Source organism: Garra rufa, chromosome 15 (assembly GCF_049309525.1).
Source record: "Garra rufa chromosome 15, GarRuf1.0, whole genome shotgun sequence".
NCBI classification, from domain to species: Eukaryota; Metazoa; Chordata; class Actinopteri; order Cypriniformes; family Cyprinidae; genus Garra; species Garra rufa.
In genome coordinates, this window is record NC_133375.1 from 42,239,316 (window position 1) to 42,252,753 (window position 13,438).

The window sequence follows — 13,438 nt, forward strand, 5'->3', positions numbered from 1 at the left end:
CTCCTTATTTTTTATATTTTAGACATCCATCAATTATGTCGCGCTGGTGGAAACAACACGAGACTTTCGCTTTTACTTTCGACAACGGCTCGGATGGCGCAACTGGAAGAGATCCGCGTTCAATCGCACGCAGTAGGCTGAAACTTGCCACAAAATACCGGCAAAAATAAATAATAAATGTGTCGGGGAAAGAGTAAAGACATATCTGAATTATTTATTAATAAAGTGTATTCAATGTGAGTCAATGTGAGTCAATGTCGCAAAGATCCTGCAATCTCATTTTTGGACGCGCCTTGAGAGAGAATTTTATCGTTAAGGATTACATATTAAACAAGTTTTTGTTTTCGATTTGTTTTATTTCGTTAAGTAATAATTTAAAACTTTCTATAGATATGTTTATCATGTCTGTGAGGCATGCATTTAGCTTTATTTTTGTTAAGCACTCCTGTTCAAGAACGAGACGACAGAAAGCGCATCATTTTTGTTTTCTTTATTTTATAAAAACACTGCAACGTTTTTTGGTGTATTACTTTTTCCTTTGTGAGCAAAAATGACGGATAATTTTAAATTGCTTCCACTGAAAAAATGCAAATGATTGAGCTGGTGCCTCGATGACCTGCAAAGCGGCTTCATGTATCTTCCACTCTCCACTCTGTCACTGTGTCAGTCACCGCTCTTTCGAGAATGAACCCAGCATAACTATGCAGATTTAATTCCCAAAACATAAGAAAAACGAAAGTTTCATACAAATTCTGAATGGATTATGGCATGGAAAGTGCGCTCCCTTTTTTATCACTAAAAGCGTCACAAATCTTAGTTCATAGAGATCTCACAACGTTCCGTTATAATCAATAAAGCTTTCTAAACTGCAATGAATCTTTTATTTACATCGCGTCTACACTTAGTCAGGAGATGAACAAGGCTGGATTGTTTGCCAGATCTTCAATTGGTTTGCTTTCGTTTGAGTGTATATAGCACCGTCTACCCCAGTAGAACCGGGCCTAAGCTTGGCTAACCACTCCAGTTGCAGAGGGGCTGTCGCCCAGGCTTGTACTTGTTAACTGTACCATCATCATTCTTTTTATATTTGAATCCGTCCATAGGCTCACCTTGCTCCATCTCGCCTCTAGCTCCCCAACCACTTTCCTGACAAATAATTCGTCACTCTGCGCATGCGTGAAATGCGTTAAAAAATTTGACGTAATTAACAACAACAAAATAATTAACGCCGTTAACGCGTTATTTTTGACAGCCCTAATATATATATATAAAACCGATACTGATTATTGTTCATGTGCCCGAAATGCAAAACCGATATTTACCTTTATAAAGTAATGAAAGAATTGACTGAGTGAAGTCCATACTTCACTTTGATTTTTCCTCTTTTCAGTCATCTTAAAAAAGTGTTGAAAACTAGCAATCTTTCATGTTAAATTTAATCTTCATATTACAACAATAAAAACATTTTATTTATTAAATGCATCAGCTGCAACACTAATAAGCAAAATAAATGTAGAACGTCTAATGTTTTCAAATGCTGAAAACTACAGTTTAGTAGGTTTATAGGCTGTTTAATATAAAGAGTAGGGATGGTTTGATACGTGTATTGGTACCGTTCGGTTCTCGGACAAATTCCAAATGGAAGTGATTATCCCTATCACCTTTGTGGAGGGACTTAGAGCACGTGCATGTCATAATGTAGTCGTTTGCAATGCACTTGGCGAAGGGAGCGATGTTATTTCCTCATTATTATCTTCAGCTAAATATCAGGCATTTATATAACACATCTAATATGTGCATTAATGGCTGTTATGTTAAATAAAGTTTACTAATTACAGCTAACCAAGTGCTTTACTTATGCACATGCTGCAATGGCGATCCTGCCCGCAATTCTCAAAACACAGACAAGATGGCAGCGTTTATCGGTGAATCCGATATTCCGATAACTGATTATGGTAAAATGCTTAAATATCGGGAAAATATTGGTAAATCTATATATCAGTCGATCTCTAGTCATCATGGGCAAAATTTTATAGTGGTGAAATATAAACTACAACAAAAATATTTTTTCCAGTTTGCCCCAGCTGCAAGAGAAAAAAATCCACAATAGAGTTTATGACTTTCCCAAAGAAATTGTTTTTAAGAGAAACAGAAAAGTCAAATTTGGCATCACTCCCTCTGTAGTAGAAACATTCATGCAGAAAGAATTTATGAAAGATTTACAATGGGATTGGCTTCACAATGAAGGATGCATGCAATGCTGCTTAAAGTTGGCTTATCTTAAAATAAGTAGTTATTATACTCCCTAATTTTAGAGAGGGATTTGCATTGGTGCATATAAACCCTTCAAATGCTGTCTATTTTGGAAGCACACTAGATTTTGATTGTCTGTGTGGGTGTGTGATTTAGAAAAACGGGAGTGGAAAATGTGTGTTTGTTTATAGAATTGGAGTCAGTGTCATTGTGTCAGTGCATGTGCATTTCCACATCAGTATTGCATTATATATAAGTAATAAATTATTCCACCTTCAGACGCTTTAAGAGATGCATTTTACTACCTCTGTGTGTTTGAGCGCAGCTGTGAGCTGCATTGTTATTATTTTAGCTGAGATCTCATAGGAAGACATTTTGGCCACACACAAACATTAGCTGGCACAAAAAGTCCATTATTAGTTACTGTTTCTACTGTCTCTACATTTATAAATGCATGCAAATATGTCATAAATAAATGTATCTCTCTGTCAATATGAGTTTATAAAAACTAAGTGTAATGCAAGAGTGAGAAATAATGTATGCACATTTAAAAACTGTTTTAGAAGTAAAGCATGAAGCGCACTGCTGTGTGCCTGTAGGGTTTGTGTGTGTTTGTTTTGTGCTCTGCTTCGTCTCTGGAGGAGTTTAATTTGCTCTCTTTCATTATCTTGATCTCTTCCTCCTCTTCAGAGGTGGCCAAAATCCTGTCTGACTCATTCAAGCGGAACTTTAAGGACCCCTGGAGACGGCCGCACATGCTTATGAAGGAGGAGAAGAAGAGGTGAGAGCAATGGGACTTTCTAGAAAGCAGAACTAATGCAGCAGACTGCTTTGAAAAATATATAAAACACTACATTAACAGACAATTCAGATAACACATTTCTGGAATCAAAGGCCATACAAGTCTTCTAGAAAAGGTTGCGTCTAAATATTAAAAGTGTTGTCTAGATTTACAGTGCAGTGACCCTTAGAACTAGAACAAGATGAATATAAAGCTGTTTATTAGGATAAATGAAATGATCTTGAATCATAGTTTCAGTTAAACAGACCTGGTATGAGGTGGGGTATCTGTGTTTTGACTCTACGTTATCCAAGTATACGCTTATGGAAGCTTGTTTCCACCATGGGACAAATTTTTTTTATTTATTTCACAATTCAGACTTTTTTCTTGCAAAATATAAACTCAAGATATAAATTCTGAAAAAAAGTCAGAATTGTGAGGTAAATAGTTTAATTGTATATATTTTTTATTTTTTACTTTATAAAAAGTCAACTGCTGTTTGGATTTCATGTGATTTTTTTTTTTTTTTTTGGTGATAATATTATGAAAACTCAGTTTCACTGATTAATTTGATTAAAAGTAATTCCAAATTTCGCAAGGCAGACACAGTAAAAGTAACAGCAAAATTTGAATACTGTTTTTATTTTTAGAGCAAATGTTTGACTATTTGTGCACATCCCTACTGTATTTATTGATCGATATGTAAACCTCAAAGTTGGCATGAAATGAAAATTCGCCTTTCTGTTTTCTAATCGCATATTATAGATCTTACTGTAAACCAGTGGTTCTCAATCCTTGTCCTGGGGGACCCCTGCTCTCCCTTATTTAACAAACCTGATTGAAATCATCAGCTCTGTACTTCTGTTTATGTATCTCTCTCCTAATGAGCTGATGATCTCAACAGGTGTGTTAAATAAGGGAGACATGCAAAATGTGCAGAGCAAGGGTCCCCCAGGACCAGGATTGAGAACCACTGCTGTAAACGATCCATCCATTCATTACAATAAGAATTTGTAATTTTTAATCAAAATTTTATAACCTTCCTGCAAACCTATTTTAGAGAGCCACGCCCACATCTCAACATCCAATCAACAACTGATGCATAGAACTACAGTTGAGGTCAAAAGTTTACATCCCCCTTTCAGAATCTGCAAAAGTTAGTTATTTTACCAAAATAAGAGGGATCATACAAAATGCATGTTCTTGTTTATTTAGTGCTGACCTGAATAAGATATTTCACGTAAAAGATGTTTACATATAGTCCACAAGAGAAAATAATAGTGACCCTTTCAAAAGTTTACATACACTTGATTATTAATGCTGTGTTTTTGTTTGGTGATAGTTGTTTGTCCTGAACAGTTAAACTGCCCGCTGTTCTTCAGGTCCCACAAATTCTTTGGTTTTCCAGCATTTTTGTGCATTTGAACCCTTTCCGACAATGACTGTATGACTTTGAGATTCATCTTTTCACACTGAGGACAACTGAGGGACTCATATGCAACTATTACAGAAGGTTCAAACACTCACTGATGCTCCAGAAAGAAACACGATGCATTAAAGATCTTCTGGGAAACATGTAGGTATCTTCTGTAGATTCTGAAGGGCAGTACAAAATGAAAAAATATATGATATTTAGGCAAAATAAGAAAAATGTACACGTCTCCATTCTGTTCAAAAGTTTTCACCCCGGCTCTTAATGCAGTTTTTTCTTCCTGGAGCATGAGTGAGCGTTTGTACCTTCTGTAGTTTTTGCATATGAAAATCCTGTCATCATTTACCCTCATTACGTTCCGAACCCATATGATTTAAATTTTCCTGTTAAAGTTATTTAGCACCTTATGTAAGAGAGTAGTGTGCACAAAATGAAAAGAAACAAAAAAAAAAGTCTGTAAAGCTCCAAAAATGACCAAAAACAGCGCCATCAAAATGTTTGTTTCGTATTGGTGTTCGAGAAAGACTGTGTAATTTAAATTACAATACTAACATTTATGAATGTTTATTTTGGTGTAAACCCACAAGAAGTCCTCAGTACTACTTTTTGCTGACAGCAGCAGATTTATATGATTCTTATGCAGATTTTCCTTTAACCCTGGCTAAGGAGCTCATGCAGCTCTGTCAGAATAAATTCAATTAGACAACATAACGTCCTGTAGTTTATTTACTAATGGTTTAAGGCCATACAGTACAATGATTTCAGTCATCATACAGTAACCAGCAACAACCAGCCCTTTCTCTTCTCAAGGAAGACATGCGATGCGATACTAAACAGTCTCTCGCTGTCGGTGCTTGTAATGATTTTTGCATCTTTCTCGGACAGTTTTAAATGCTTCCACACTGCCCACATGTTTGCTGCATTAGTGCACGCCTGCATTTGTTCTGTATAATTTATTCTGCCTTTTTGAACACAGAAAGAGCTTTTTTTTGCTATTTTCAGCCGGTTGCTGAACATTCGGTGCATCCCTACAGTTTATTCATACTAAGAGCCACATACTGTTTTTAAGATGATGTATTTTCTGAGTACATTATCCAGGATTAAAACTTAATTTAAATGATTTTACAAACCTCAAATCCTTACTTAAACCTTAAACCATACTTTAATCACTTTATATGTTTTGATAAACCCCCAGTAACACCTGGGGCCAGAAAATGTGAGAATGAAGTCGACGTGTGTGATCAGTGGGCAGATAATGAGGAGTTAAATAGGATGGCAGGAATTAAATAGCAGGTGCAGGTTCAGATGAACTGAGATTAAGCGACTATGTGAGGTTCCTTCCAGGCCGCACACACAGGAAATCCCAGAGCAAACCCTTTCATTAATCACAGGTGTACAATTTCAGCGTGATGGATGTGTGTGTGTGTGTGCGTGAGAGAGACCAGGACGACATACAGTCAGTCCATGGAGGAGGAAAAGAAGCCACACAGGCATAACACATCAACCTAATGAAATCCAGCGTGGGAAGACTGACCTTTAACCTTATATAGCCTGCAAAAAAGTGTTTAAAAAAAAGTCCTAGTGGAAATCAAAAACAATTTAGGGTTTATGCAGTGTGCAACTAAACATATTTGCTCATACCATATGGCGGTTTTGCAAGATTTTCAGTGAATAATGCTTAAAATTAGTCATCTTTGTGAGTAGACTTTGTGTTAATGGTTACATAAAATTTTATTAATCAAAAGGCATGCCTAATTAATTGATATCACAACACTTGTAGAGTTTAACAGCAATTTATTATAAGTTTAACAAGAAAAATCATTTTTAAATCCCTTTGAAATCCAATTTTTTCCTCCCCAAATTCAGTTTTAATTTTTCTAGGCTCTGTGTTAATGGTTACATTTACATTTTATTAATCAAAAAGCATGGCTAATGAATTAAAGTCATGAAACATATACAATTTAAAAGCAATTTCTTATAAGTTTAACAAAAATAAATACATTTTTAAATCCTTTTGACATCCATTTTTTTCCTCCCCAAATTCAGTTAAATTTTTTCTGGATTCCATTTTTTTTTCTGTTTTAATTTTTCTAGACTATGTTTTAATGGTTAATTTTTTTTTTTTTTTATTACTCAAAAAGCATGGCTAATTAATTGAAATCATGAAACATATACAATTTAAAAGCAATTTATTAACAGTTTAACTATAAAAAAAAAATAATCCCTATAAAATAATTTATATTTTTTCCCCCCAAATTCCATTTATTTTTTTTGTTTTACTTTTTCTATACTCCATTTTAATGGTTAAAGTAAATTGTATTAATCAAAAAGCATGCCTAATTAATTGAAATCATAAAATGTATACAATTTAAAAGCAATTTATTACAAGTTTAACAAAAAAAAAAAATATATATATATATATATAATAAACCCTATAAAGTCAATTTTATTTTTCCTCCCAATTCCATTTAATTTTTTCTGTTTTACTTTTTTCTAGACTCTGTTTTAATGGTTAAATAAAATTTTATTACTCAAAGAGCATGGCTAATTAATTGAAATCATGAAACGTAAACAATTTAAAAGCAATTTATTAAGAGTTTAACAAAAAAAATACAAAACAATCCCTATAAAATCAATTAAATTTTTTCCCTCAAAGTCCATAAAATTTTTTTCTGTTTTAATTTTTCTAGACTCTGTTTTAATGGTTACATTAAATTGTATTAATCAAAAAGCATGCCTAATTAATTGATATAATGAAACTTATACAGTTTAACAGCAATTTATTATAAGTTTAACAACCCCCCCCCCCCCCCCCAAATTCCATTTAATTTTTTCTGTTTTACTTTTTTCTAGACTCTGTTTTAATGGATAAATAAAATGTTATGAATCCAAAAGCATGGCTAATTTATAGAAATCATGAAACGTATACAATTTAAAAGCAATTTATTACAAGGTAAACACTTTTTTTTTTTTAAATCCCCATGAAAATTTTTTGCAAATTCTGTTACATTTTTTCCTGGATTACATTTTTTTTTCTTTCAGTTTTAATTTTTCTAGAGTCTATTTTAATGGTTAAATGTAATTTTATGAATCAAAAAGCATGCCTAATTAATTTAAATAATGCTTTACATTTAGTCATCAATGTTATTTTTGTCTGAACCATTCTTTCCAATTTTCTGCAGTTACTGCGTGCAGATGCGTGTGAAGCAGGCGAGCGCTGCGTGTAAAGTGAAACCGTGGAGCGCAGGGATGGTTCGTGAGCGATCTATATGCGTGGAGTGTCAGAGCGAAGCCATGACAACTGATAACCGCTGCCGTGGAGATGGACTGCAGAACATCAGGTATACACAGTGCATTAGAGATGGTCTGGACTCCCGTCAACTCAGTCACAATGAAAATAGTGCGGGTGCCTATTATATTACGCTAAAATATATAGGGCCCTATAAAATCTGTTTTATTTTTAATCTGGATTCCATTTTTCTGTTTACATTTTCTGGAATTATTTTTAATGGCTAAATTTAATTTATTTTAATTTAATAATCAAAATGGCTAATTAATTGTGAAATCATAAAACATATACAATTTATTGTAAGTTTAACAAAACAAACAAAAAAAAACCCCTGAACTGAATTCAGTTGTTTTTTTCTGGATTCCATTTTTTTTTAGACACAATTTATTTTTTAGTTTAACCAAAAAAAAAAAAAAAAAAATTATATATATATATATATATATTTGCAAATTGTGTTAAATATTTCACATCACATGTTCTAGACTCCATTTTAAAGGTTAAATTAAATTTTATTACTCAAAAAGCATGCCTAATTAATTGAAATCATGAAATTTAGACAATTTAACAACAATTTATTACAAGTTTAACACAAAAGAAATGTTTAAGTTTCCATTTTCAGTAATTTTTTTTTTTTTTTTTTACCAAATTCTGAGTTTTCTATTTAATTTTAATAATCAAAAGCATCTCTAATTAATTGAATTCATAAAAACAACTACATTGCATAAAATGTATTACATAAAAACAAATACAATTACAATAACAGAGCCCTATGAAATGTTTGTGTTCTGTATTTAATTTTTTTTTTTTTTTGGCAATTACATTTTTTTTAAATCCCTATGAAATCCATTTTATTCCCCCCCCCCCCCCCAAATTCAGTTGATTTTTTTTTTCTGGATTTTAGTTTTTTAATGGTTCAATTAAATTTCATGAATCAAAAAGCATGCCTAATTAATTGCAATCATAAAATGTATACAATTTAACAGCAATTTATTATAAGTTTAAATCCCTATAAAATCCATTTAATTCAGATTAAAAAAAATTTCTTTCAGTTTTAATTTTTCTAGACTTCATTTTAATGGTTAAATTAAATTGTGTTAATCAAAAAGCATGCCAATTTAATTGAAATCATGACAGGAATTTATTATAAGCTTAACTTAAATTACATTTTTAGGGCCCTATGAAATCCATTTGATTTTCTCCTCAAATTTTTACTAAAATTCTGTTTTAATTTCTTTTGTTTCATTTTCATTTACCTGGCTTAATTACTTTTTAATCATCAAAAGCATGCCTAATTAATTGAATTCATAAAATGTATCAGTTAATTAAATTACAACTAATTTCATTCATTTAAAATAATTTTTTTTTAGAAATTCTGTGTTGTGTATTTTATTTTCTCTGTCAATTAAATAAAAAAATAAAGGCATTAAATATTAATTTATTGTTTAATCAAATTAAAACAATCTCTTACAATCTCTCTTTTTTTCAGTGCACATCAGAGGTTTACTGTTAAAATTAAAACAAAAGAAAAAAATGGTGTGGTTATTCCTTTTGAAAATAAGGTTTTAATAAATATTTTTTTAATGTAACTTTTATTTTAAAAGGTTGCCATGAAGACCTTTAAAATTGTAAAATGTTGTGAAGTGACTCTGTTCATGAATTTTCAAGAACTGCACTTTTTAGAATTTATCTTAAAGACGATTTTTTATAAATCTAGCTCCTGAACTTAAGGTTTTTAACATCAGTGTCTCTTCCACCAGAACCTTCTGGTCCGCTGCATCAGCACCGGGTTGCTCTGGGTCGTGGGTTCGAGAGTCATTCACTGAGGACTGCCAGTGTCCGTCTTACTCCCTGATTTTCATCTGAACACCATTTAAAGCTCATTTCAAGGGACATGGTTGCTCCAAATGATTCCACTGGAGTTCTTGAGGCCCTCCTACATCTGACGCCAAATTCTCTCCCTCTAAAGTTAAGCAATCTGTCACCTTCCTGTGTGTCTGTGCCTCCACCAAACCAACACACAAACCCTGTTCTTCTAAAGCTCTGCTGTCTACATCCAAAATGCACCTGCACCCGTTTCCGACGCCTTCGATTATAGACTTCACTCTGTACTGTTTTTTCTACTCTCGTCTGTCTTCTGATTCATACGTACTGTATTTATACATGTTTGAATGTACTTCTGTGTGTCAGTGTGTGTCAGTTTGCATGTGTTGCGTGTGTTTTTGAATGCAAAACTCGTTGAAAGACAAGCTAATGTATATGAATGTTTCTATTCGGTAGTATTTCGTTTTCTGGAGAAAATCCCTTCCTGATGTCCTGATCTGTGCAAATATACTACAGTGCCTTATGAATGCCACAAAGTCCATTTGACATCAGTGTTCATTTTGTTTGCATGGTTTGAAAGCTGTATTTGAAACCGCACACGGTTCTTCTCGAAAATGGGATACGGTTTCTGTGTTTTCAATTGGTATAAAAGCAAAGCAAAGTGCCCTCACTGCAAAAAACGGCTTATCTTACTTAGTATATTTGTCTGGTTTCTAGTCAAAATATCTAAACAATCTTAAATTAAGATGCATTTACTAGATAAGCAAAATGAGATAAGATTTTTAGTCTTGTTTCCAGAGGAAAAAAAAAACTAAACTAAGTGCATTTTGCTTAGAACAAGTACAATTATCTGCCAGTGGGGTAAGTAAAATAAATCATTTTACTTTTTTCTTGGGGGGAAAAAAATAAATTAAGTGCATTTTGCTTATCTAAGATATTTTGACTAGAAACAAGACAAAAATACTAAGTAAGATGAGCCGTTTTTTGCAGTGCTAAATTGTAATCGTATAATTTGTCCATTACAGTGTATATCATTTCTCATTGCTTTCGCATAAAATACAAATTTATTTTATTAAAATAAATTTCAGATTTATTTATTATTACAGCATCTTTGCCTCTAATATATAGTGACTTTCGCAGACACATATACACTGTATTGCCAAAAGTATTGGCACACCCCCTTCTAATGAACAGGTTTGACTACTTTAGTCATTTCTATGAGTACAAATCTAAATGTTTAAGCATAGAATGATATTCTAGGGGATTGTCTGCTTTTCATTTTATAGCAAAAGTTTGGACAGGACCATTTTCTATTCCAACATGACAATCCATCTGTGTATAGGGCAAGGTTAAAAAATAAATTATTAATTTAGTCAGTGTGGAAGAACTTGAGTGGTCTGCTGTAAGCAAAGTCCTAATCCTAGTTGAACTTGAGCCATAAACTCAACACCTTGCACATACACTATGGACAAAAATATATGGAAACCCCCTTCTTTAGTTTAAAAAGGGGCACTTTCAAAACTGTGGCAACAAAAATGGAAGCATGATTCATTTATTTAAAAAAATAAAAAATGTATTTCCATCTCTGTTGCACCAGTTTTGGAAGTGTCTAAAACCACTGTACCCATATGTACAAGTCATTGGTTTTTGGTGATGAGTTTTTGGCTCAAGGTCTGCATTTAAAGTCACACCAGAGGTGTTCAATTGGGATCAGGATTTGGCTTTATGCAGACCAGTCAAGTTCTTCCACACTGACTGAATCAAGCATTTCATTTTGAACCTTGCCTTATACACAGATGCATTGTCATGTTAGAATAGAAAGGAGTCATGTCTAAAAGCACACAATTCCCTAGAATAGCATTATATGCTTAAACATTAAGATCTGTACTCATAGAAATGACTGAAGTAGCCAAACCTGTTCATTAGAAAGGGGTGTGCCAATACTTCTGCCAATATAGTGTAGTATATAACATCAGGACTGCGCCAAATAAATGCTTTCTAGATTGCAATTTCATTGTATTTTTGTAGTATTTCAACAGTTTTATTAATGCTTTTGTATGATTTTGTTGCCTTTGCGATGTTATTTTTACTCCCATCACACATTAAACAGTTAAATCTCAGTTAATTTTCTTTCATTGCTTGCTTTTTCAGTCCTAATTGTCATTTCAGTGTGATTGTGTTGCTCGACCTACAAGAGTGGTTTCAGTATCTGTCACTGGCGTCAGCGAGGCGTAGCGGGTATTTAGCGTGCATGTGCTCATTACAGATCAAAGGGCTCGTCTTGTGTACATACTGTGCTCACTACGTATATTTTGTGGCATTTTTTGCGTGCTTTTTCAGCAGCATGCTAAGTATAGTATACTTAGGATTCAGGTATGTGTTGATGTTCAGTTTGTAGGATGGAATGTGACTCTGTGAACAACTAAAACAGTTACTTTAACTAGTACTTTCTGTACTGCTTTACGAACAAAAATGCTTACACTGGTGCACAAAAGTTTAGGATCAGTAAGATTTTTAATGCCTTTTAAAGGAGACTTTTCTGCTCACCAAGGCTCTTTATTTGATTAAAAATACAGAACAAAAACTGTAATATTGTAAAATGTTAATGCAATTTAAAATAGTGTTTTCTATTGCAATATACTTAAAAAAATGTATTCCTGTGATGCAAAGCTGAATTCTTAGGATCATTACTGCAGTCTTCAGTGTCAAATTATCCTTCAGAAACCATTCTAATATGCTGATTTATTATCAGTGTTGGAAACAGTTTTTTTTGGACCTGAGATACTTTTTTTCAAGATTCTTTGATTTAAAAAAAATGTTAAAAAGAACAGCATTTATTTAAAATGGAACACTTTTGTAACATATTTTGTTCAAATTTTGAGGTCAGTAATTTTTTTCTTTCTTTTTCTTTTTGAAAGAAATGAATACTTCTATTCAGAAATACTTCTATTATGAAATTGATAAAGTAATAGTAAAGACTCATATTGTTAGAAAAGATTTCTATTTTGAATAAATGCTGTTCTTTTTAACTTTTAAAACTTTTACAAAGTATCACAGGTTGCAAAAAATATTAAGCAGCACAACTGTTTTCAACATTGATAATAAAAATAATAAATCAGTATATTAGAATGACTTCTGAAGGATCGTGTGACGCTGAAGACTGGAGTAATGGCTGATGAAAATTCAGCTTTGCATCACAGAAATAAATTCTATGATAAAGTATATTAAAATAAAAACTATTACTTTGAATGGCAATAATATTTCATAATATTACTTTTGTTTCTGCATTTTTTATCAAATAAATTAAACTTTGATGAACATAAGAGACTTTAAAAAACACATTAAAAATCTTACTGATCCCAAACTTTTGAGCAGCAGTGTATGTGTAAACGTCTTTACAAAATTACTTTTTTGAATGTGTTTATACCTATATATGTACTATATATATTTTGAACATATTGATTTAAAATATGTAATTACTATGTACCTCATGCTACTTTTTACTGTAAGTGATTTAACCAAAAATATGCCTATTTTTGTTTTAGTAAACAAACAAAAAACCTGAAATGCCAATGTATGGATGTCTTTACTAATATATACACTAATACAGTATATAAGTTTTTTTTTTGTTTTTTTTATCCGTGTGGGTCTCCATATATATAAATATATATATATACATATACACTACCAGTCAAAAGTTTTTGAACAGTAAAATTTTTCATGTTTTTTAAAGACGTCTCACCAACCCTGCATTTATTTGAATCAAAGTAGGGCAAAACAGTAAAATTCTAAAAATATTTTTACTAATTAAAATAACTGTTTTCTATTTGAATATATTTTAAAATGTAATTTATTCTATGAT

General features: G+C 32.2%; 1 protein-coding gene across 1 annotated transcript in view; it reads left to right on the plus strand.

The window, feature by feature from the left end:
• LOC141287769 (somatomedin-B and thrombospondin type-1 domain-containing protein) overlaps window positions 1-13,143 on the plus strand; it is a 28,058-nt gene extending 14,915 nt beyond the window's left edge. Inside the window, exons 3-6 of the mRNA XM_073819897.1 lie at window positions 2,410-2,428; window positions 2,853-3,034; window positions 7,649-7,807; window positions 9,513-13,143. Of these exons, the coding sequence (XP_073675998.1) occupies window positions 2,410-2,428; window positions 2,853-3,034; window positions 7,649-7,807; window positions 9,513-9,618 (466 nt within the window). The 3' untranslated portion in view covers window positions 9,619-13,143. The remainder of the gene's footprint in view (window positions 1-2,409; window positions 2,429-2,852; window positions 3,035-7,648; window positions 7,808-9,512) is intronic.
• The last annotated feature ends 295 nt before the right edge of the window (window positions 13,144-13,438 follow it).